Raw genomic sequence first — 24591 nt, 5'->3', positions numbered from 1 at the left:
GGGAGAGAATGAAAGGTAACGATGCATGTGGGCGGTCCACTTGCTGACTCCAGTGGGGGCCCACAGAGCTCACCATCACAGGCACTTGATGCAGCAGGTGGGAGCTGTGAGTGCAATCAGTCTTTTGCCTCCTGATTGTCCTCCCACTTCCTTAGGCTGTGTGCTCGAAGACTCAGGGGAGGCTCCTCTTTGGACTCTTGCTGCCCTGCTGGGACCCTGCTTCCTGCCCTCTCTGCATGGCTCCTACAACCACTGCTTTCACACTTCCTGGGGGTCTGGTAGGCAGACCAACTCCTCCACATCTCTGTCCCTTGCAGAGTGGGAAGCAAGGAGAGAGAGGCAGGCCAAAGAGAAGACTGTTGGCATTGAGCCGCATAGGAGAGTGCAGTCTGGCCCCTCCCAAGAGAACCTGAATGTTCTCAGAGGCCTCCTCTCCTGTAATGGATTATAAAGTTGATACACACAAATTGGTCCTCTTCACAGAAAATCTCTCATCTGGAGGTCACCACTGACGTTCAAAAACATGGCTTTCTCAGAAAATAAAATAGCATTTAGTTTAACGAGACTGTGGATTTGAGGGCTTTAAGTTGGGTTTTGCCTTCTATTTTATAGACAAGGCAGCACTTACATAGATCTGTCCTTTACGTTGCTGCGCTACTCCTCTGCTAGCATTTTCCCTTTGTCTCTTCTTTTACTCTTGTTATTCCCAATGATTAGCCCAGCTTGTGAGGTGCTGAGATAGATTTGGATGAACTGAGAAGCACTGTTGTTGGCAGGATGCATGCTGGTGTTGATCATCTTTGTCCACTCAGCCTTTAGAGCTGTCCTTGACTCATTCGGCATTCACGGTTACACATAAAATGAGCAAGTGTGGATTGACACAGGAAGGAGAGAGGAAGAGAGCAGTTTCTTTTCTGTTTTAAAATCTTATTTTTTGTAATTTCCCTATTTGAGAGGGAGGGAGGGGAGAAGGGGACAGAGAGAGCTCACCTACTGGCTCATAGCACAAGTGCCAGCAATTTCCATGGCTTGACCCATGGCTGGGAAGCATGAACAAAACAGGTCTCCCACATGAGTGGCAGAAATCCAATGATCACAGCCACCCCCGTGCCTCCTTGGTGTACACTGGTGGGAAGCTGGAGTCAGGGGAAGGAGCAAGGATCACATCTAGGTACCCCAATGTGGGATCGAGTATTTGCATGGCTCAGCTACATGCCCAACCCTCCCCTTTTCTTCCTGTAATCAGAAAAGTCCCTTGTGATACCGTCTATGGATATCATATTTAAACCAGGCATGGTTAATGTAATTCCATTAACCAAGCAATAATCTGATGTTGACTCCCACCATTGGGTTCCTAATATCACAAAAATCACCTCTTCTCAAAAAAACAACTATTTTAACTACGATGACATTAAGGGACTGAAGTTAAGCAAGTAAACAGACACATTTCCACTGCTGTAAGTCCCTACATTCTGCTGTCATTCCAATAGTAGGATGCCATTCTAAGGCTGCCTGGGGTTTATTTTGCTCAAGCAGACTGGGAAGTCAGGAGGAAGTGTGCAAGATTCATAAACCCTTGGAAGGAGGATGCAGGCAAATCACTGAGGTCCAGGAACAGCCTGGAGGGAGAATGAGTGGGGAAACTTGGGTAGGATTAGGAAGTGTGAGTAACTACAGCAGACCCACTGGGCACAGAGCCTGTCCATAGTGGCTAGTCATCTTTCTCAGGGGCGATTAGCAAGGGAGACAGTGACCTGAAGGGGGAATGCCTGAGGTTAAAATGGTGGTGGGGCTGTGGACCTTGGCCTTGAAGTGCTGTCAGTGACATTGTGGTATCTCATTCTTCATGCAGAATGAAACTCTTTCCTCCCTTTCTGAACTCACTGCTTTATTGTGGTGGACTGAGACACTAAGTAAAAGCATCTGAAGATTCTTATAAAAGTAATATATGGTATAATGAACATCATCTTCAGGATATCCTGAATATTGAAAATAGTTATCTGTCCAGGAGACATCAACCATTTCTTTTTTTTTAATTTTTTTATTTTTTGATAGGCAGAGTGGACAGTGAAAGAGAGACAGAGAGAAAGGTCTTCCTTTTGCCGTTGGTCCACCCCCCAGTGGCCGCCACGCTGCGACGCACCATGCTGATTCTGAAGCCAGGAGCCAGGTACTTATCCTGGTCTCCCATGGGGTGCAGGGCCCAAGCACCTGGGCCATCCTCCACTGCACTCCCGGGCCACAGCAGAGAGCTGGCCTGGAAGAGGGGCAACCGGGACAGAATTCGGCGCCCGACCGGGACTAGAACCCGGTGTGCCAGCACAGCAATCGGAGGATTAGCCTAGTGAGCCGTGGCGCCGGCCAACATCAACCATTTCATAAATGGTATAAAAACATAAATGTCAAAATAGGAAAAAATTAAAAATTACAAAACAAAAAAATAAAAAGATAAAGAACAAAAGCCCCTCAAAATGAAAACATAAAACTGAAAAAAACATAGGGACTGGCACTGCGATGCAATGGGTTAACGCCCTGGCCTGAAATGCCAGCATCCTAAATGGGCACCAGTTCAAGAACTGGCTGCTCCACTTTTGATCCAGCTCTCCACCATGGCCTAGGAAAGCAGTAGAAGATGGCCCAAGTGCTTGGGCCCCTGCACCTGCGTAGGAGACACAGAAAAAGCTCCTGGCTCATGGCTTCAGATCAGCACAGCTCCGGCCATTGCAGCCAATTGGGGAGCGAACCACCAGATGGAAGACCTCTCTCTCTGCCTCTCCTCTCTCTGTGTAACTCTGACTTTCAAGTAAATAAATCTTTTAAAAACTCAAAAAAATAGAGATAGAATTAAAATGTGATTTGGCAGTGATCACTTTTCAGTTAAGTTTCAGCACTGAAGAATAATTGTGTATTGATTACAGTATCAAGGTGGCATGTACCAATGCCATTTCACTAGTTCCAGTGATTAATTTCTGTTCACAATTGATCATAATGATAGGACTAAGAACCAAAGGGATCACATAAACAAGAATAGTGTCTGCAAATACTAGCTGATAGAATAAAACAGGGAGAGAACGATCCAACATGGGAAGTGAGATACACAGCAGACTCATAGAATGGCAGATGTCCTAAACAGCACTCTGGCCTCAGAATCAGCCCTTAAGGCATGCGGATCTGGCTGAAAAGACCATGAAAATATTTCAGGCATGGAAAGCCAAGACACTCTGGGGGAAAAAAAAACCTAAATGAAAGATCTCCGCGAGTGAGATCCCAGCACAAAGAACGGGCCATCAAAGAAGGAGGTACCTTTCTCTGAAGGGAGGAGAGAACTTCCACTTTGACGATGGCCTTGTCTAAATAACATCAGAGTTAGTGAACTCAAGAGGCTTCCATAGCCTTGGCAGCTCATGACAAGAGCCTAGGGTGATTACTGATGCCATAAACAAGAGTGTCAATTTGTTAAGTCAACAACAGGAGTCACTGTGCACTTACTCCTCATGTAGGATCTCTGTCCTTAGCGTGCTGTACATTTAGATTTAATGCTATAACTAGTACTCAAACAGTATTTTTCACTTTATGTTTCTGTGTGGGAGCAAACTGTTGAAATCTTTACTTAATGTATGCTAAACTGAACTTCTATATATAAAGAGAATCGAAAATGAATCTTGAAGTGAATGGAAGGGGAGAGGGAGTGGGAAAGGGGAGGGTTGCGGGTGGGAGGGACGTTATGGGGGGGGAAGCCATTGTAATCCATAAGCTGTACTTTGGAAATTTATATTCATTAAATAAAAGTTAAAAATAAAAAAAATTTTTAAAAATGTGATTTGGTATGGACACAATTTTAAATCCATTCCAAGGTTTTATGGTATGCATCTTCATCAAATTTTGATGAGATTTTATAATATGAGCTTTCATGAACTTTCTGTGACTTCATGATAAAAAAATGTATGAAAATGCTACCATGAAGAAAACTATGTGTGGGTTTAAATTTTTTGTGCCAATATCAGCTCATATTTTCATTCTGTTTTTATATATTTCACTGTATCCTTAAATACTGATTTTATAGTAACTGTTGCATGTCCCCTTGAACAATGGAATTGGAAATTAAAGACTGAAATGGGTTGAGCTGAAATTTTGGAATCAGATCATTACATATTCCTTTTTGAATAAGTTTGTGAAGTGTGAAGTGTACAACATGATTTCCGCACAGTCAGAAAACATGACTCTTTGAAGTCAGTTATGAGCCAATTTGTTTATTTCTGGACAGAAAGAAAAATTTGTCAATTTTTTTTCTAAAAACACTCTTAGCTTCATGTTAAAGTGTAGGAAAATTAGTGATGTTCAACTGAGAATATGCTACCATTGAATGAAATAAAATGATACATTTCAGAGTAGGTGGCCCCCTACTAGATGTGAGTTTGCAGCTCTGCTTTATAGGGTCGATTACTGTTGTTCCAAAGCACCAGATATGATGAGATGGTTCCATTTCTGTTGAAATAAAAAGTGAAATAATATTCTCAGATTCTGGAGATATCCCAATTCCTGATTGAAGAACTGCCCCTAAGAATTTCCCCTAAGAAATGAGGTAAACGTCATTAAACCAAGAAAAGACACACATGAGAAAGAACTGATAATACATGTCTCCAGGTTATGAACCAAACTTCACCCTGTAAAAAAATTGCCTTTTGCCAATAATAACCTAGGTTTGCAGAGTGCTTGCTGGTACTACTGTGGAGAAGAGGAAGCCCTAAGAAATCATGCCAATGGAGCTCTTGAGTAACTGAGCGGACAGAGGACACAGCTGTGCCCTGGAATCCTCTTACAATGCAGGATTCCGGTGAATCGCCATACTTGACATGGGGTCAGATTCCAGGAGTGGCATTATTTATTTCACTGAAGATAAAACCTAAGTTTTCTTAGGACATATTCATAAAGTAAACTCAGTATGAGAGAGAGTGTGGCAAAAAAAGTACTTTAAAGCCAAGTGTCACACACTCATAAAGGAATATTTTCATGAGGTTTCTGAGACTTCATGCAATTTAAGGAAAATATGTGTTATGAAAAACCCATAGATATTATACTTTTTGAACCCAACAAATCCCCACTCTTCATTTTTAGAAGATTTACCTTTATCTTTGAATACTCTTTGTGTACAAAGCATTGGAATTAATCCCTGATAAAGCAAAAGAATAAGGAAAGGACCTGGTAGCTTGGAAAGTGTGCAACTGTGAACAAACACGGAACCACTTGATGCAAAATGGTTGTCTTGGTGTAGGTGCCTCTTGGCAATTCTCTACCCAGGAATTCCATCCATTCTTGGACAGAAACTGAATGTGTCAAGCAAAAATAGAAACCTTGTGCAAGCAGTCCTTACTGTGAGGTTAAATGAAGTGCATGGGGAAAAAAAAATCCTAAGGAGTCATGGTAACTGTGCTCCTCTGTAACTCAGAAGTCAGAGGGCAGTGTACTGGGTGGGCCCATACCAAGCTCAGGCTTGGGATCCTCTCCTGCTAGAGAATTCACTCAGTCATTATACTAGACACTGGTCTGGTCTGCAGTAGCAGGGTAATTTGTTCTGCTGAAGAAACACCAGGGAGCAGGAAAAATAATGTTAGGTGAGAGCATAATACACTCATGGTGTGGATTTCAGGAGGTTTCTGAGACAGCTTAGAGATAAGCTTATGAAAAGATAAAATTGATGAGCAAATTGATACCTAGAGTAAATGCTTTTTTGGACCAAAACAACTTCCTATTGTACCTTGATTTTTATATTTTAGTTTTTGTCTTTGAATACCAAATTGTGTTGCAGCATTAGAACTACTTTTAATGAAGGAAAAGAAAAAAAATGAAACAAACTTGTAGCTTGGAAAATGTGAATTCAGTGTTGTACTGCAAACAAGTGTGAGGAAAACATGAAGACTATGTAGTTGTTTTTTTTTTTTTTTTTTTTTTTTTGACAGGCAGAGTGGACAGTGAGAGAGAGAGAGAGAGAGAGAGAAAGGTCTTCCTTTGCCATTGGTTCACCCTCCAATGACCGCCACGGCCGGCACACCGTGCCAATCCGATGGCAGGAGCCAGGTGCTTCTCCTGGTCTCCCATGGGGTGCAGGGCCCAAGTACTTGGGCCATCCTCCACTGCACTCCCTGGCCACAGCAGAGAGCTGGCCTGGAAGAGGGGCAACCGGGACAGAATCTGGCGCCCGACCGGGACTAGAACCCGGTGTGCCAGCGCAGCAATCGGAGGATTAGCCTAGTGAGCTGCAGCGCCAGCACACTATGTAGTCTTAGTTTATGGGCCTCATGGGCAATTCTCTACCAAGAAACTTCACCCACCAGGGGAAGAAACTGAAGATATTTCAAGCAAAGTTTAAAAACAAACATTTTGAAACAGTAGTCCTTAGTCTTATGTTAAGTAAAATACAGAGAAAAGAAAAGAAAATCTTAAGGAAAAGAGATCCTAACTCAGCTTTCCAGCCACTTGGAATGCAGAGGACAGAAGAGATAGGTGGGCCCATCTGGGCTCAGGCGTGGCATCCTGTGCCATCTCGAGATTTTGGCCATTCACCCTACCTGGTATTGTGTCAACAGCAGTTGCAGCATCAAATCACCTGTAGAATGACAAACAAAAGTTGTCAGGATATTTCAGACAACAGACCCATCTCAACATCTGATGGCAGCAAAAGAAATTTGAAATCCAAGAAAATTGGCTCCTATTGTGGACTTGAATGAGTTTTCTGATACATCATTAAAATCAGTTTCTTAAAATATGGATAATGAAAAAAAGCTCATAGTTTAATAATTTTAGAACAAAACAAAATTCTTGTTTAAATTCATTCTTAGGTTTTTTTTTTCCCTTTTATCCTTGACTATTATTTGTATCTTAACAATCACAACTACTCTTTCAGAAGACAAAAAGATTATGATAAAAATCAAAGGTTTGGTAACTTGGAAAGTGCCCATTTGGTGTTTCTCTAGGAGTCAAGGATGGAATAGGAGGAATAAAAAATGGAGTAGATGAGGTTAAGTCCCCCACGGGAAATTCCCTGGCAAGGAACTCCATGCCTCCTGCACAGGATCTGAAGAGTCCAAGCCAAGTTAGAAAACTTCTACAAACATTTCTGCACAATAATTCTTAGTGTAAAGTTAAAAGATTTGTACAGAAAGATAAAATCCTGGTGCTTTGGCACAGTAGGTTAACCCTCCACCTGTGGTGCCAGCATCTCATATAGGTACTGGTCCTAGTCCCAGTTGCTTCTCTTCTGGTCCAGCTCTCCACCATGGCCTGGGAAAGCAGTAGAAGTTGGCCCAAGTGCTCCAGCCCCTGCATCCAGGTGGAAGGCCTGGAAGAAGCTCTTGTCTGCTGGCTTTGGACCAGTGCAGCTCTGACTATTGTGGTCATTTGGGGAGTGAACCAGCAGATGGAAGACCTTTCTCTGTCTCTCTCTCACTGTCTGTAATTCTACCTCTCAAATAAATAAATTAAAAAAATCTTTAAAATAAATAGAGAAAACCCTAAGGAATCAGGCCAGCTGTACTCTTAATAAGTAAGAAAAAGAGGAGAGAAAACATCAGTAAGCCCACTGCAAGGTTAGGCCTGGTATCCTCTCCCAGTGGAAGATTTTTGTCAGTCACCATATTTGACACTGGGTGGGCTTCCCCTGGAGTGTCATTCATTCTGTTGCAGAAAAAACTAAATCTGTCTTAAAATATTTTCATGAAACAGACTCATCTCAGTATCAGATAGTAATAACAAATTACTTTAAATACCAGCATCCTACACTTACAATGGGAATTTTCATGAGGTTTCTGAGACTTCATGTAGAAAAGCTAAGGAAAATATATGTTCTGGATTCATTTTTAGGTGTCTTATTTTTACCTTTGAACACTATTTGTGTAGAAAGTACTGAAATTACCCTGCATTATGGCAAAGGCATAAGGAGATACTGATACTATCTGGTAACATGAAAAGTGTCCATGCAGCGTGCAACTGTGAGACAATGATAGAGTAACAATGCAAAACACTCTTCTTATTTTAGGTGCCTCTTAGGCAATTTTCTACCCAGGAATTCCGTCCATTCTTCATGCACAGAAACTGAAGATGTCAAACAACATTACAAAACATGTGCAAGCATTCTAGAAAACGTAATTCATACTGTGAGGTGAAATGAAGTTTATTGGGAAAAACTATCCTAAGGAATCACGTCAACTGTGCTCTCCAGTAACTCAGAAGACAGAGTACAGTAGACACGGGTGGTCCCATAGAAGGTCAGACTTCTCTGAGATACACAGCAGACTCATAGAATGGCAGATGTCCTAAACAGCACTCTGGCCTCAGAATCAGCCCTTAAGGCATGCGGATCTGGCTGAAAAGACCATGAGAGTATTTCAGGCATGGAAAGCCAAGACACTCTGGGGGAAAAAAACAACCTAAATGAAAGATCTCCGCGAGTGAGATCCAGTGGAAAGAATGGGTCATCAAAGAAGGAGGTACCTTTCTCTGAAGGGAGGAGAGAACTTCCACTTTGACGATGGCCTTGTCTAAATATGATCAGAGTCAGTGAACTCAGGGGGCTTCCATAGCCTTGGAAGCTCATGATAAGAGCCTAGGGTGATTACTGATGCCATAAACAAGAGTGTCAATTTGTTAAGTCAACAACAGGAGTCACTGTGCACTTACTCCTCATGTAAGATCTTTGTCCTTAAGTGCGCTGTACATTGAGATTTAATGCTATAACTAGTACTCAAACAGTATTTTTCACTTTATGTTTCTGTGTGGGAGCAAACTGTTGAAATCTTTACTTAATGTATGCTAAACTGAACTTCTATATATAAAGAGAATCGAAAATGAATCTTGATGTGAATGGAAGGGGAGAGGGAGTGGGAAAGGGGAGGGTTGCGGGTGGGAGGGACGTTATGGGGGGGGAAGCCATTGTAATCCATAAGCTGTACTTTGGAAATTTATATTCATTAAATAAAAGTTTAAAAAAAAAAAAAAAGAAGGTCAGACTTCTCATCTTATACCACTGGAGGATTTTGATCAGTGAATATACGTGACACTGTTCTGGTTTGGAGTAGTGGGGGAAATTTCTTATGTTGAAGAAAAACCAGGAGTTATCTTAGTATATTTGAAGACAACATACTCATTTTAACATGGAGCAACAGTAAAAGACAAAATATACTGAAACATAATACACCCATCATGTGGACTTCATGAGGCTTCTAAGAGGTAAGTTTATGTAAATACAATGGATGAGAACTTGACACACAGGTTTAACAATTTGGGGGAGCAAAACAAGTCCTCATGCTAACTTCCTTCTTACATTGTTTAATTTTTGTCTTTGAATACATTGTGTACTGACCATTACACTACCCCTTGGTAGAGCCAAAGGAAAAGGATGGAAAAAAATGAAAGAAACTGGCAAGTTGGAAAATTCCCACTCAGTGTACTCTAGCAAACAAATGATAGAAAAACATGAAGCAAAACACTTGTCTTAGTTTAGATACCTCAATGACAATTCTCTACTAAAGTCTCCTTTCTGTGAGGAAACTAAGGTTTTCAAGCAAAGTGAGAAAACTCAAACAGATATTTTTGAAAAGTAGTCCCTAGTGTTAGGTTAAAGGAAGTGCATAGAAATGAAGAAAAATACTAAGGAATGACGCTAACTCAACTCTTCAGTAACTCAGAATGCAGAGGACAGAAGGTTTTAGCTGCCATTGAAAATTTTTTTTACTCAGTCATCATACCTTACACTGATTCGTACTCCAGGGCAGCATTAAATCACCTGTGGAAGGTAAATCAAAAGTTTTCTTAGGATATTTTCAGAACGCAATCATTTTATCAGCTGACAACAGGAAAACATTATTTGAACCCATAGAAATATATGCTCATAATGTGGATTTTCATGAGTTTTCTGACACAAGAGAAACATAGGTTTATAAAGATAGGTACAATGAGAAAGTGGCTCATAGATTTAATGATTCAGCAACAAAAATGCCAATTTCAAATATATCCTTAGATTCCTTATTTCTTTTTCCTTAAATATCATTTGTGACTTAACAATTGCAAACACCCCTCAATAAAGAAAAAGCTAAGTATAGACAAAAGGAAAGGATACGGTAACTTGGAAAGTGCCTATTCTGTGTTCTGCTGGGAGCCACACAGAGAACAACATGAAACAAAAGCTTGGCCTTAGATTAGAGCCCTCAAGGACAATCTCTGCTGAGCAATTCCATCCTTCCTGGATAACAACCGAAGAGACCAAGTCAAGTTAGTGGTCACATGAATATTTTGAAAATGGATTCTTTGTGTAAACTTAAAGAAACTGTATGGAAGTAAGAAGAAATCCTAAGGAAATACACCAAAGTGCTTTTCAGTAACTAAGAAGATAAAGTACAAAAGTAAAGTGTGGTCCCACTCTAGATTCGGGCTGAATATTCACACAGTGAAGATCATGGTCAGTCACACACCTTGACACTGACTGGATTTCCATTGTGGTGCTACTTATTCTGTTGATGAAAAGAACTAAGGCTGTCTAAAGATGTTTTCAGAAAACACACCCATATCAATATGCACATGGTTTAAAACAAATTATTTTACATCCTACCATGTTTAATTCATAATGATGATTGTCATGAACTTTATGGTACCCCCAAAAGAGAAGTAAAGGAAAATGCATGAGAACAAAACAGATAGATAGGAGAGTTGTTTTGAAAAAAAACAATTCCTATTTTAAATTTCTTCAAGATGTTTTATTTGTATTTGAACAGCAGCTGAGAACAAAGCATCAGATGACCTTAGGATACAGCAAAGGGGTAAAGATAGAAAATCCCAAAGTTTCTGGTAACATGCAAAATGCCCACAGAATGCACAGCTGTTGGCCAATGAGAGATGATGCGCTTCCACATGATGGTCTTGTACAGATGTCACATGGGCAAATCTCTATCGAGGAAATACATCCTTCTGTGGCAGAAACTAAAGGTTTCAGGAACATTAAGAAAACATAGCCAAACGTTCTGGGAAAAGTAGCTCTCAGCATTAGCCTGAAAGCATGGTAGACATATTGCAAAGGAGTTCTCAGAACTTATGCCACATGACATCTTCAGCATCTCATAGATCAGAGGACATAAAACATATGGACCCCTACTGAGCTGAGGCATGGTATTATTTGCCACTGGAAGGCTCTGGTCATTCACCATGCCTGATTCTGGGTCTGACTCCAGTGAGACTATCATACTTCCTGTGGAAGAAAAAACAAAAGTTGCCTAAGTAGATTTTCAGATGCAGATCCAACTCCGTGTCAGAAAGCAGGAATAGAAGTGATCTCCAACCCAAACAACACATTCTCATAATGTGGATGTTCACTAGTTTTCTGAGACATAATAAGGGTAAGTCTATAAAAATCCAAATTAGGAGAAAATGGGGAGATGTTGTCATGTTTTGAGAGAAAAAGAACTGGCAAGTTGAAATTCATTCTTAGAGGTTTGTTTATGTCCTTGGCAATCATTTGAGTTTAAAGAATTTCCCTTCCACTTGGAGAAAATGAGACAACAGTCATAGATGAAAAGAAAGGATCCAGTAATTCAGAAAGTGCTCTCTCCATGTCCCAGTGGGAGCCAAAAAGAACAATATGATGCACAACCCACTGTCCAAGTACAGGAGCCACATGGATAACTCCATCAAGGAATCTGGTCCCTCCTGGACAGCAACTGAAGACTTAAATTCACATGACAAAGTCATGCAAATATTTAGGCAAGTTTATCCTTCATGGAGGGCTCCAGAAATGTAGATAGGATGCAACAAGCTACTAAGCAACCATGCCAACTCTTCAGTAAAGCAATAGACAGAATACAAATGACATGGATGACACATGCCAAGCTCAGGCATGCCCTTCTCTTCGCATGGAGGATTTGGGCCAGGTATATGTGTGGAAATGGTTAGGATTTCCAAGTTGGTTAGATTGACTCCACTGCAGATATACCTAAAAGTGTCTTAGGATAGGTTGAGAAAACACACTCAACCTGCTATTACAAGCAAATCAATGATTTGACATCCCAGCAAATGGTACTCAAAATCAACACTTTCTGGAGGTTTCTGAGACATCATAAACTAAGAATCAACTACATATCAGAAGTACCAAATGGAAAGCTAGAATACTACAAGGAAAAAAGTGTGTGGCACGTGGTGGTATAGAACTTGTGTACCAAGCATTGCAGTGACCATAAACAGCTGCAAAAGCATAAGGAGAGAGAAACTGAACATCTTTGTAATCTTGGAAAGTGGATATTGAGTGTGCACCTGTGAGGCCAGTGTAGAGGCACAGGAAGCAAACTGGCTGTCTCAGCAAATGTGCCCCAGGGGCAATGTTGTACCTAGGAACTCTATCCTTCCAGGACAGAAAATCAAAGGTTTCCAGCAACATAAGAAACACAAAGGAAAAACTTGGAAAAGCAACCCCTAGTGTTCAGAGAAAGGATAAGCAGAGAATATCAAAGGAACTTGTAAGGCATTCTGATATGTGAGCACATCAAGTGCTCAAGAGAACAGAGGTTAGAACAGAAGTGTCCCCAAAGGGAGACTGGTGTTAGCATCACTGGACACAGTTTGAGTCTGATCAGTTATCATACCATCCTAAATGTCAGAATCCCATGTAATCATCAGGTCTTTGGGTAAGGGAAAGAAAATAAGTCCTCGGTGATTTTTCAGACAGTATACCCATTTCCACATCAGAGAGGAATAAAATCAATATTTCTGAAACACAGAGATGAACACACTCACAATGGATGTTCCTGACAATTCTGACTCATGCTCCCGTACATGCAAACATGCATTATGGGAAATGGCTCTTGGATTTCAAACAGCTGGAGTAAAATCATTTCCTGTGCGCCACTCATTCTTAAAGGTTTTCTTTCTGTCCAGGGACATATCTTGATACTCCTAATTGCAAAGACAATCCCAGACAACCAAAGAATAGAGAAAGATGTAATGAGAGATCTGGTAACGTACAAATGGCACAAATGGTGTCTACCTGGGAGACAAATAAAGTCACAGGTAGTCAGAGTGTTTTTTAGTTTGGCACCATCTCAGACAATATCTGAAAACTTTTCTACTATATTTACAAATGTTCGAATAAGGAAAACAGGAATGGAACAACATGCAAATATAGGTGCAGGTTGGCTCCACTGCACACTGGAGCATTAGGTTCAGCGAGAAGACTTGACACTTGACACCTGATTAGGGTTCTGCTATTATTTCATCCATGGAAGGATCCAGGCATACTGAATTGAGTGACTGAGAAGACAGATTCCATTCAGCATTAGTATAGAGTAACAAAAAATAACTTCCTAACTAAAGAGTAACAAAGAAAAACTAAAAGGCTCTGAGAAAATTCAAAAATGCTGAGTCGTTATGAAGCAGTGTTCAGCCAATGACAGGATTCATGAGGACAAATGGCTGTCATGCAGGACACGACTTTCACACGAGCACTTCTAAACTGAAGAAACGCATCCATATTAAGCACAAGTATGAAGATTCCAAAACAGGTAGACACACAGACACATTTTCAGAATAAGTAGACACTTAGCAATAACATTCCACTACAAAAATGTCACGTGAAAAAGAAAAAAACCAGCAACTCTAAAGCACAAACCACAAATGAGCCAAACAGATTGTTCCTAAGTTCAAATGAGGGCGCTACAAGTTTGGGGACAACCTTGTGTAACTACAGAGACCGCAGTACCTACAAAAAAAATAAATAAAACAGAAAACCATGGATTCACAGAAAGAGGACACTGAGAAAAATGTCCTTAATCATGGCAAATTACAGCAAACAAAGTACATATTACACGGCAAAGGAAAAATGGACACTGAGAGAGAACAAAAAACTGTACCACTAAGAGAGAGAAAAAAAAGAAAACCTTTCAGGAAGGTTAGGAAAATCGAATCAAATGAGATTGAAAAAGCAGTGCTAAGGATAGTTCAAACACTTGAGGACAAAATGAAAGATATATGTAAGCAAGACAAAGTAATCCTACGACACAGGACACCTTATGGGAACAAGGAATAACTTAGTGGCAGGTTCCCGGTCCCGCAGGGACGAGGAAAGCCCGTTCTCGCTCAGGGAGCTCCGGCAACCCAGCGGGCACCCAGGGGCAGAGGACACAAGACACACGGGCCCCTACCATGGTCAGGCTCGGTTCTCTTGGTCATGCGTGAGGTCGGCACGTCGGGCAGAGGTTCCCGGGTGCCGGGCTCGGTGTCTGCGGAAGAAGAAGAGACACAACGCACTTGGCCTGAGTGAGGGTCTTTTCAGGCAACACACCTGCCTCCGCCTAGGGAACCAGGCAGAGCAATGTTCTCCCGGCCCCACACCTCCCAACGCCTACTGTGGGTACCTGGGTCAGTGCGGAGACAGCACGGGCGTGTGCCTAGGCCACAAAGAATCCCGACCAAGGGAAACTGGTGGACCCGGGGCCGGGCCAGGGCGGGCAGTCCCCCTGCGTCGGGCCGCACAAGGCCCGGTGCCACCCCACCCTCCAAGTGGGCTCCCCTCCTGGGCTAGGGCTCGCGGGCTAAGAGCGGCCCTTCCTTTCCCCACGGCAAGGCGACGAGGAAGGGCAAGTGAAAGGATCCAGGAACTGGGCAAGCGCCACCCCCGGGTTCCAGTGGGAGCCAACAAAGAACCTGACGGCACCCAGCCCCCTGTCTCAGGGGAGGGGCCAGGTGGGCACACCTCGAGCAATCCTCTGGGCCCTCCAGGACAGCAACGGAGCACCGTGTCCAGCACGGGCTCCGGCCAGCCAGTCCCCGCTGGACGGCTCCCCGCGTCGGGGCAAGAGGGGAGAAAAAGCGGACGAAGCAACCGCGCCCTCTCTCATCTGCGCTCACTCAGGCCACGGAGGACAGACGGGCAAGCGTGGCTAGCTACACACGCCAGCCCGGGTCTGGGCTTGTCCACGAGCGGACGACTGGCAACCGGCCCACCCAGGACACTGGGTCAGATTCTCCTGTTGGCCTGGCCGACTACACGGCAGACAAATCCCCAGCTGTCTGAGGGCACGGCACGGCACGGCACGGCACGGCACGGCTCGAGAACACGCTCGTGCCAGCGTCAGAGGGCAAATCGATGCCTGCCTGGTCCTCAGGCAGCCGCCACGCCTCCTGGACGCTGCCCCGGGAGCTCTGCTCGGAGACCAGCCAAAGCCAAGAGGAAGGCAAGGACGTCTCAGGAGAAGCAGAGGCACAGAGAACCATCCTTGCGGAGCCCAAGGTGCCCGCGCCTAAGGCCCCTGCGCACACTGGGCCACCAGGGGCAGTGGGGCACTCCACGCCGGGTCCCATGAGGCTTCTGCACTCGCAGCCTCCGTGGAAACTCAGGGCATGCTGGCTGGGAGTGTTGCACCAGACGGGGTCACGGCAGGAGCAGACGTGGCGAACAGGAAGCACACCCCCCTCCCAGACGGGTTAGGAGGCCACAAGGGCACGAAACGGACAACTTGCAGACAGCCCCAGGCAGCGTGCAGCCAATGAGAGAACCCGGGAGGACACACGGCCCCATCTCGGAGCACCTGACTCGCACTGCGGCCCCTCTCTCCCCAGGAAGCACATCCGTCCTGGGCAGAGAGCCGAGGACGCCACCACGGCTCCAGAGCACAGGCCAGCGTTTCGGGACGAGGAATCGCTTGGCGACAGCTTCCCGGTCCCGCAGGGACGAGGAAAGCCCGTTCTCGCTCAGGGAGCTCCGGCAACCCAGCGGGCACCCAGGGGCAGAGGACACAAGACACACGGGCCCCTACCATGGTCAGGCTCGGTTCTCTTGGTCATGCGTGAGGTCGGCACGTCGGGCAGAGGTTCCCGGGTGCCGGGCTCGGTGTCTGCGGAAGAAGAAGAGACACAACGCACTTGGCCTGAGTGAGGGTCTTTTCAGGCAACACACCTGCCTCCGCCTAGGGAACCAGGCAGAGCAATGTTCTCCCGGCCCCACACCTCCCAACGCCTACTGTGGGTACCTGGGTCAGTGCGGAGACAGCACGGGCGTGTGCCTAGGCCACAAAGAATCCCGACCAAGGGAAACTGGTGGACCCGGGGCCGGGCCAGGGCGGGCAGTCCCCCTGCGTCGGGCCGCACAAGGCCCGGTGCCACCCCACCCTCCAAGTGGGCTCCCCTCCTGGGCTAGGGCTCGCGGGCTAAGAGCGGCCCTTCCTTTCCCCACGGCAAGGCGACGAGGAAGGGCAAGTGAAAGGATCCAGGAACTGGGCAAGCGCCACCCCCGGGTTCCAGTGGGAGCCAACAAAGAACCTGACGGCACCCAGCCCCCTGTCTCAGGGGAGGGGCCAGGTGGGCACACCTCGAGCAATCCTCTGGGCCCTCCAGGACAGCAACGGAGCACCGTGTCCAGCACGGGCTCCGGCCAGCCAGTCCCCGCTGGACGGCTCCCCGCGTCGGGGCAAGAGAGGAGAAAGAGCGGACGAAGCAACCGCGCCCTCTCTCATCTGCGCTCACTCAGGCCACGGAGGACAGACGGGCAAGCGTGGCTAGCTACACACGCCAGCCCGGGTCTGGGCTTGTCCACGAGCGGACGACTGGCAACCGGCCCACCCAGGGCACTGGGTCAGATTCTCCTGTTGGCCTGGCCGACTACACGGCAGACAAATCCCCAGCTGTCTGAGGGCACGGCACGGCACGGCTCGAGAACACGCTCGTGCCAGCGTCAGAGGGCAAATCGATGCCTGCCTGGTCCTCAGGCAGCCGCCACGCCTCCTGGACGCTGCCCCGGGAGCTCGGAGACCAGCCAAAGCCAAGAGGAAGGCAAGGACGTCTCAGGAGAAGCAGAGGCACAGAGAACCATCCTTGCGGAGCCCAAGGTGCCCGCGCCTAAGGCCCCTGCGCACACTGGGCCACCAGGGGCAGTGGGGCACTCCACGCCGGGTCCCATGAGGCTTCTGCACTCGCAGCCTCCGTGGAAACTCAGGCATGCTGGCTGGGAGTGTTGCACCAGACGGGGTCACGGCAGGAGCAGACGTGGCGAACAGGAAGCACACCCCCCTCCCAGACGGGTTAGGAGGCCACAAGGGCACGAAACGGACAACTTGCAGACAGCCCCAGGCAGCGTGCAGCCAATGAGAGAACCCGGGAGGACACACGGCCCCATCTCGGAGCACCTGACTCGCACTGCGGCCCCTCTCTCCCCAGGAAGCACATCCGTCCTGGGCAGAGAGCCGAGGACGCCACCACGGCTCCAGAGCACAGGCCAGCGTTTCGGGACGAGGAATCGCTTGGCGACAGCTTCCCGGTCCCGCAGGGACGAGGAAAGCCCGTTCTCGCTCAGGGAGCTCCGGCAACCCAGCGGGCACCCAGGGGCAGAGGACACAAGACACACGGGCCCCTACCATGGTCAGGCTCGGTTCTCTTGGTCATGCGTGAGGTCGGCACGTCGGGCAGAGGTTCCCGGGTGCCGGGCTCGGTGTCTGCGGAAGAAGAAGAGACACAACGCACTTGGCCTGAGTGAGGGTCTTTTCAGGCAACACACCTGCCTCCGCCTAGGGAACCAGGCAGAGCAATGTTCTCCCGGCCCCACACCTCCCAACGCCTACTGTGGGTACCTGGGTCAGTGCGGAGACAGCACGGGCGTGTGCCTAGGCCACAAAGAATCCCGACCAAGGGAAACTGGTGGACCCGGGGCCGGGCCAGGGCGGGCAGTCCCCCTGCGTCGGGCCGCACAAGGCCTGGTGCCACCCCACCCTCCAAGTGGGCTCCCCTCCTGGGCTAGGGCTCGCGGGCTAAGAGCGGCCCTTCCTTTCCCCACGGCAAGGCGACGAGGAAGGGCAAGTGAAAGGATCCAGGAACTGGGCAAGCGCCACCCCCGGGTTCCAGTGGGAGCCAACAAAGAACCTGACGGCACCCAGCCCCCTGTCTCAGGGGAGGGGCCAGGTGGGCACACCTCGAGCAATCCTCTGGGCCCTCCAGGACAGCAACGGAGCACCGTGTCCAGCACGGGCTCCGGCCAGCCAGTCCCCGCTGGACGGCTCCCCGCGTCGGGGCAAGAGAGGAGAAAGAGCGGACGAAGCAACCGCGCCCTCTCTCATCTGCGCTCACTCAGGCCACGGAGGACAGACGGGCAAGCGTGGCTAGCTACACACGCCAGCCCGGGTCTGGGCTTGTCCACGAGCGGACGACTGGCAACCGGCCCACCCAGGGCACTGGGTCAGATTCTCCTGTTGGCCTGGCCGACTACACGGCAGACAAATCCCCAGCTGTCTGAGGGCACGGCACGGCACGGCTCGAGAACACGCTCGTGCCAGCATCAGAGGGCAAATCGATGCCTGCCTGGTCCTCAGGCAGCCGCCACGCCTCCTGGACGCTGCCCCGGGAGCTCTGCTCGGAGACCAGCCAAAGCCAAGAGGAAGGCAAGGACGTCTCAGGAGAAGCAGAGGCACAGAGAACCATCCTTGCGGAGCCCAAGGTGCCCGCGCCTAAGGCCCCTGCGCACACTGGGCCACCAGGGGCAGTGGGGCACTCCACGCCGGGTCCCATGAGGCTTCTGCACTCGCAGCCTCCGTGGAAACTCAGGGCATGCTGGCTGGGAGTGTTGCACCAGACGGGGTCACGGCAGGAGCAGACGTGGCGAACAGGAAGCACACCCCCCTCCCAGACGGGTTAGGAGGCCACAAGGGCACGAAACGGACAACTTGCAGACAGCCCCAGGCAGCGTGCAGCCAATGAGAGAACCCGGGAGGACACACGGCCCCATCTCGGAGCACCTGACTCGCACTGCGGCCCCTCTCTCCCCAGGAAGCACATCCTTCCTGGGCAGAGAGCCGAGGACGCCACCACGGCTCCAGAGCACAGGCCAGCGTTTCGGGACGAGGATCGCTTGGCGACAGCTTCCCGGTCCCGCAGGGACGAGGAAAGCCCGTTCTCGCTCAGGGAGCTCCGGCAACCCAGCGGGCACCCAGGGGCAGAGGACACAAGACACACGGGCCCCTACCATGGTCAGGCTCGGTTCTCTTGGTCATGCGTGAGGTCGGCACGTCGGGCAGAGGTTCCCGGGTGCCGGGCTCGGTGTCTGCGGAAGAAGAAGAGACACAACGCACTTGGCCTGAGTGAGGGTCTTTTCAGGCAACACACCTGCCTCCGCCTAGGGAACCAGGCAGAGCAATGTTCTCCCGGCCCCACACCTCCCAACGCCTACTGTGGGTACCTGGGTCAGTGCAGAGACAGCACGGGCGTGTGCCTAGGCCACAAAGAATCCCGACCAAGGGAAACTGGTGGACCCGGGGCCGGGCCAGGGCGGGCAGTCCCCCTGCGTCGGGCCGCACAAGGCCCGGTGCCACCCCACCCTCCAAGTGGGCTCCCCTCCTGGGCTAGGGCTCGCGGGCTAAGAGCGGCCCTTCCTTTCCCCACGGCAAGGCGACGAGGAAGGGCAAGTGAAAGGATCCAGGAACTGGGCAAGCGCCACCCCCGGGTTCCAGTGGGAGCCAACAAAGAACCTGACGGCACCCAGCCCCCTGTCTCAGGGGAGGGGCCAGGTGGGCACACCTCGAGCAATCCTCTGGGCCCTCCAGGACAGCAACGGAGCACCGTGTCCAGCACGGGCTCCGGCCAGCCAGTCCCCGCTGGACGGCTCCCCGCGTCGGGGCAAGAGGGGAGAAAAAGCGGACGAAGCAACCGCGCCCTCTCTCATCTGCGCTCACTCAGGCCACGGAGGACAGACGGGCAAGCGTGGCTAGCTACACACGCCAGCCCGGGTCTGGGCTTGTCCACGAGCGGACGACTGGCAACCGGCCCACCCAGGACACTGGGTCAGATTCTCCTGTTGGCCTGGCCGACTACACGGCAGACAAATCCCCAGCTGTCTGAGGGCACGGCACGGCACGGCACGGCACGGCACGGCTCGAGAACACGCTCGTGCCAGCGTCAGAGGGCAAATCGATGCCTGCCTGGTCCTCAGGCAGCCGCCACGCCTCCTGGACGCTGCCCCGGGAGCTCTGCTCGGAGACCAGCCAAAGCCAAGAGGAAGGCAAGGACGTCTCAGGAGAAGCAGAGGCACAGAGAACCATCCTTGCGGAGCCCAAGGTGCCCGCGCCTAAGGCCCCTGCGCACACTGGGCCACCAGGGGCAGTGGGGCACTCCACGCCGGGTCCCATGAGGCTTCTGCACTCGCAGCCTCCGTGGAAACTCAGGGCATGCTGGCTGGGAGTGTTGCACCAGACGGGGTCACGGCAGGAGCAGACGTGGCGAACAGGAAGCACACCCCCCTCCCAGACGGGTTAGGAGGCCACAAGGGCACGAAACGGACAACTTGCAGACAGCCCCAGGCAGCGTGCAGCCAATGAGAGAACCCGGGAGGACACACGGCCCCATCTCGGAGCACCTGACTCGCACTGCGGCCCCTCTCTCCCCAGGAAGCACATCCTTCCTGGGCAGAGAGCCGAGGACGCCACCACGGCTCCAGAGCACAGGCCAGCGTTTCGGGACGAGGAATCGCTTGGCGACAGCTTCCCGGTCCCGCAGGGACGAGGAAAGCCCGTTCTCGCTCAGGGAGCTCCGGCAACCCAGCGGGCACCCAGGGGCAGAGGACACAAGACACACGGGCCCCTACCATGGTCAGGCTCGGTTCTCTTGGTCATGCGTGAGGTCGGCACGTCGGGCAGAGGTTCCCGGGTGCCGGGCTCGGTGTCTGCGGAAGAAGAAGAGACACAACGCACTTGGCCTGAGTGAGGGTCTTTTCAGGCAACACACCTGCCTCCGCCTAGGGAACCAGGCAGAGCAATGTTCTCCCGGCCCCACACCTCCCAACGCCTACTGTGGGTACCTGGGTCAGTGCGGAGACAGCACGGGCGTGTGCCTAGGCCACAAAGAATCCCGACCAAGGGAAACTGGTGGACCCGGGGCCGGGCCAGGGCGGGCAGTCCCCCTGCGTCGGGCCGCACAAGGCCCGGTGCCACCCCACCCTCCAAGTGGGCTCCCCTCCTGGGCTAGGGCTCGCGGGCTAAGAGCGGCCCTTCCTTTCCCCACGGCAAGGCGACGAAGAAGGGCAAGTGAAAGGATTCAGGAACTGGGCAAGCGCCACCCCCGGGTTCCAGTGGGAGCCAACAAAGAACCTGACGGCACCCAGCCCCCTGTCTCAGGGGAGGGGCCAGGTGGGCACACCTCGAGCAATCCTCTGGGCCCTCCAGGACAGCAACGGAGCACCGTGTCCAGCACGGGCTCCGGCCAGCCAGTCCCCGCTGGACGGCTCCCCGCGTCGGGGCAAGAGGGGAGAAAGAGCGGACGAAGCAACCGCGCCCTCTCTCATCTGCGCTCACTCAGGCCACGGAGGACAGACGGGCAAGCGTGGCTAGCTACACACGCCAGCCCGGGTCTGGGCTTGTCCACGAGCGGACGACTGGCAACCGGCCCACCCAGGACACTGGGTCAGATTCTCCTGTTGGCCTGGCCGACTACACGGCAGACAAATCCCCAGCTGTCTGAGGGCACGGCACGGCACGGCACGGCACGGCACGGCTCGAGAACACGCTCGTGCCAGCGTCAGAGGGCAAATCGATGCCTGCCTGGTCCTCAGGCAGCCGCCACGCCTCCTGGACGCTGCCCCGGGAGCTCTGCTCGGAGACCAGCCAAAGCCAAGAGGAAGGCAAGGACGTCTCAGGAGAAGCAGAGGCACAGAGAACCATCCTTGCGGAGCCCAAGGTGCCCGCGCCTAAGGCCCCTGCGCACACTGGGCCACCAGGGGCAGTGGGGCACTCCACGCCGGGTCCCATGAGGCTTCTGCACTCGCAGCCTCCGTGGAAACTCAGGGCATGCTGGCTGGGAGTGTTGCACCAGACGGGGTCACGGCAGGAGCAGACGTGGCGAACAGGAAGCACACCCCCCTCCCAGACGGGTTAGGAGGCCACAAGGGCACGAAACGGACAACTTGCAGACAGCCCCAGGCAGCGTGCAGCCAATGAGAGAACCCGGGAGGACACACGGCCCCATCTCGGAGCACCTGACTCGCACTGCGGCCCCTCTCTCCCCAGGAAGCACATCCTTCCTGGGCAGAGAGCCGAGGACGCCACCACGGCTCCAGAGCACAGGCCAGCGTTTCGGGACGAGGAATCGCTTGGCGACAGCTTCCCGGTCCCGCAGGGACGAGGAAAGCCCGTTCTCGCTCAGGGAGCTCCGGCAACCCAGCGGGCACCCAGGGGCAGAGGACACAAGACACACGGGCCCCTACCATGGTCAGGCTCGGTTCTCTTGGTCATGCGTGAGGTCGGCACGTCGGGCAGAGGTTCCCGGGTGCCGGGCTCGGTGTCTGCGGAAGAAGAAGAGACACAACGCACTTGGCCTGAGTGAGGGTCTTTTCAGGCAACACACCTGCCTCCGCCTAGGGAACCAGGCAGAGCAATGTTCTCCCGGCCCCACACCTCCCAACGCCTACTGTGGGTACCTGGGTCAGTGCGGAGACAGCACGGGCGTGTGCCTAGGCCACAAAGAATCCCGACCAAGGGAAACTGGTGGACCCGGGGCCGGGCCAGGGCGGGCAGTCCCCCTGCGTCGGGCCGCACAAGGCCCGGTGCCACCCCACCCTCCAAGTGGGCTCCCCTCCTGGGCTAGGGCTCGCGGGCTAAGAGCGGCCCTTCCTTTCCCCACGGCAAGGCGACGAGGAAGGGCAAGTGAAAGGATCCAGGAACTGGGCAAGCGCCACCCCCGGGTTCCAGTGGGAGCCAACAAAGAACCTGACGGCACCCAGCCCCCTGTCTCAGGGGAGGGGCCAGGTGGGCACACCTCGAGCAATCCTCTGGGCCCTCCAGGACAGCAACGGAGCACCGTGTCCAGCACGGGCTCCGGCCAGCCAGTCCCCGCTGGACGGCTCCCCGCGTCGGGGCAAGAGGGGAGAAAGAGCGGACGAAGCAACCGCGCCCTCTCTCATCTGCGCTCACTCAGGCCACGGAGGACAGACGGGCAAGCGTGGCTAGCTACACACGCCAGCCCGGGTCTGGGCTTGTCCACGAGCGGACGACTGGCAACCGGCCCACCCAGGGCACTGGGTCAGATTCTCCTGTTGGCCTGGCCGACTACACGGCAGACAAATCCCCAGCTGTCTGAGGGCACGGCACGGCACGGCACGGCACGGCACGGCTCGAGAACACGCTCGTGCCAGCGTCAGAGGGCAAATCGATGCCTGCCTGGTCCTCAGGCAGCCGCCACGCCTCCTGGACGCTGCCCCGGGAGCTCTGCTCGGAGACCAGCCAAAGCCAAGAGGAAGGCAAGGACGTCTCAGGAGAAGCAGAGGCACAGAGAACCATCCTTGCGGAGCCCAAGGTGCCCGCGCCTAAGGCCCCTGCGCACACTGGGCCACCAGGGGCAGTGGGGCACTCCACGCCGGGTCCCATGAGGCTTCTGCACTCGCAGCCTCCGTGGAAACTCAGGGCATGCTGGCTGGGAGTGTTGCACCAGATGGGGTCACGGCAGGAGCAGACGTGGCGAACAGGAAGCACACCCCCCTCCCAGACGGGTTAGGAGGCCACAAGGGCACGAAACGGACAACTTGCAGGCAGCCCCAGGCAGCGTGCAGCCAATGAGAGAACCCGGGAGGACACACGGCCCCATCTCGGAGCACCTGACTCGCACTGCGGCCCCTCTCTCCCCAGGAAGCACATCCGTCCTGGGCAGAGAGCCGAGGACGCCACCACGGCTCCAGAGCACAGGCCAGCGTTTCGGGACGAGGAATCGCTTGGCGACAGCTTCCCGGTCCCGCAGGGACGAGGAAAGCCCGTTCTCGCTCAGGGAGCTCCGGCAACCCAGCGGGCACCCAGGGGCAGAGGACACAAGACACACGGGCCCCTACCATGGTCAGGCTCGGTTCTCTTGGTCACGCGTGAGGTCGGCACGTCGGGCAGAGGTTCCCGGGTGCCGGGCTCGGTGTCTGCGGAAGAAGAAGAGACACAACGCACTTGGCCTGAGTGAGGGTCTTTTCAGGCAACACACCTGCCTCCGCCTAGGGAACCAGGCAGAGCAATGTTCTCCCGGCCCCACACCTCCCAACGCCTACTGTGGGTACCTGGGTCAGTGCGGAGACAGCACGGGCGTGTGCCTAGGCCACAAAGAATCCCGACCAAGGGAAACTGGTGGACCCGGGGCCGGGCCAGGGCGGGCAGTCCCCCTGCGTCGGGCCGCACAAGGCCCGGTGCCACCCCACCCTCCAAGTGGGCTCCCCTCCTGGGCTAGGGCTCGCGGGCTAAGAGCGGCCCTTCCTTTCCCCACGGTAAGGCGACGAGGAAGGGCAAGTGAAAGGATCCAGGAACTGGGCAAGCGCCACCCCCGGGTTCCAGTGGGAGCCAACAAAGAACCTGACGGCACCCAGCCCCCTGTCTCAGGGGAGGGGCCAGGTGGGCACACCTCGAGCAATCCTCTGGGCCCTCCAGGACAGCAACGGAGCACCGTGTCCAGCACGGGCTCCGGCCAGCCAGTCCCCGCTGGACGGCTCCCCGCGTCGGGGCAAGAGGGGAGAAAAAGCGGACGAAGCAACCGCGCCCTCTCTCATCTGCGCTCACTCAGGCCACGGAGGACAGACGGGCAAGCATGGCTAGCTACACACGCCAGCCCGGGTCTGGGCTT

At 51.8% G+C, this 24591-nt stretch overlaps 1 protein-coding gene across 6 annotated transcripts in view; it reads right to left on the bottom strand.

The window, feature by feature from the left end:
* Nucleotides 1-4348: 4348 nt before the first annotated feature.
* The window catches only part of LOC103350727 (rho GTPase-activating protein 20), a 64604-nt gene continuing 44361 nt past the window's right edge, over nt 4349-24591 (bottom strand). The window contains exons 20-29 of one of the 6 annotated variants that reach the window (XM_070047765.1): nt 23822-23899; nt 22208-22285; nt 20594-20671; nt 18980-19057; nt 17382-17459; nt 15789-15866; nt 14175-14252; nt 9741-9778; nt 6567-6604; nt 4349-4485 (exon numbers count right to left, since the gene is read on the bottom strand). In XM_070047765.1, the coding sequence (XP_069903866.1) occupies nt 6596-6604; nt 9741-9778; nt 14175-14252; nt 15789-15866; nt 17382-17459; nt 18980-19057; nt 20594-20671; nt 22208-22285; nt 23822-23899 (593 nt within the window). In that variant the 3' untranslated portion in view covers nt 4349-4485; nt 6567-6595. Of the gene's footprint in view, nt 4486-6566; nt 6605-9740; nt 9779-13990; nt 14253-15788; nt 15867-17381; nt 17460-18979; nt 19058-20593; nt 20672-21992; nt 22286-23821; nt 23900-24591 lie in introns of those variants that run through there. The other 5 variants (XM_070047768.1, XM_070047764.1, XM_070047766.1 and 2 more) reach the window with 5 other exon arrangements.

This window comes from Oryctolagus cuniculus, chromosome 8 (assembly GCF_964237555.1).
Source record: "Oryctolagus cuniculus chromosome 8, mOryCun1.1, whole genome shotgun sequence".
NCBI lineage: Eukaryota > Metazoa > Chordata > Mammalia > Lagomorpha > Leporidae > Oryctolagus > Oryctolagus cuniculus.
This window is presented reverse-complemented; position numbering and strand designations above follow the sequence as displayed.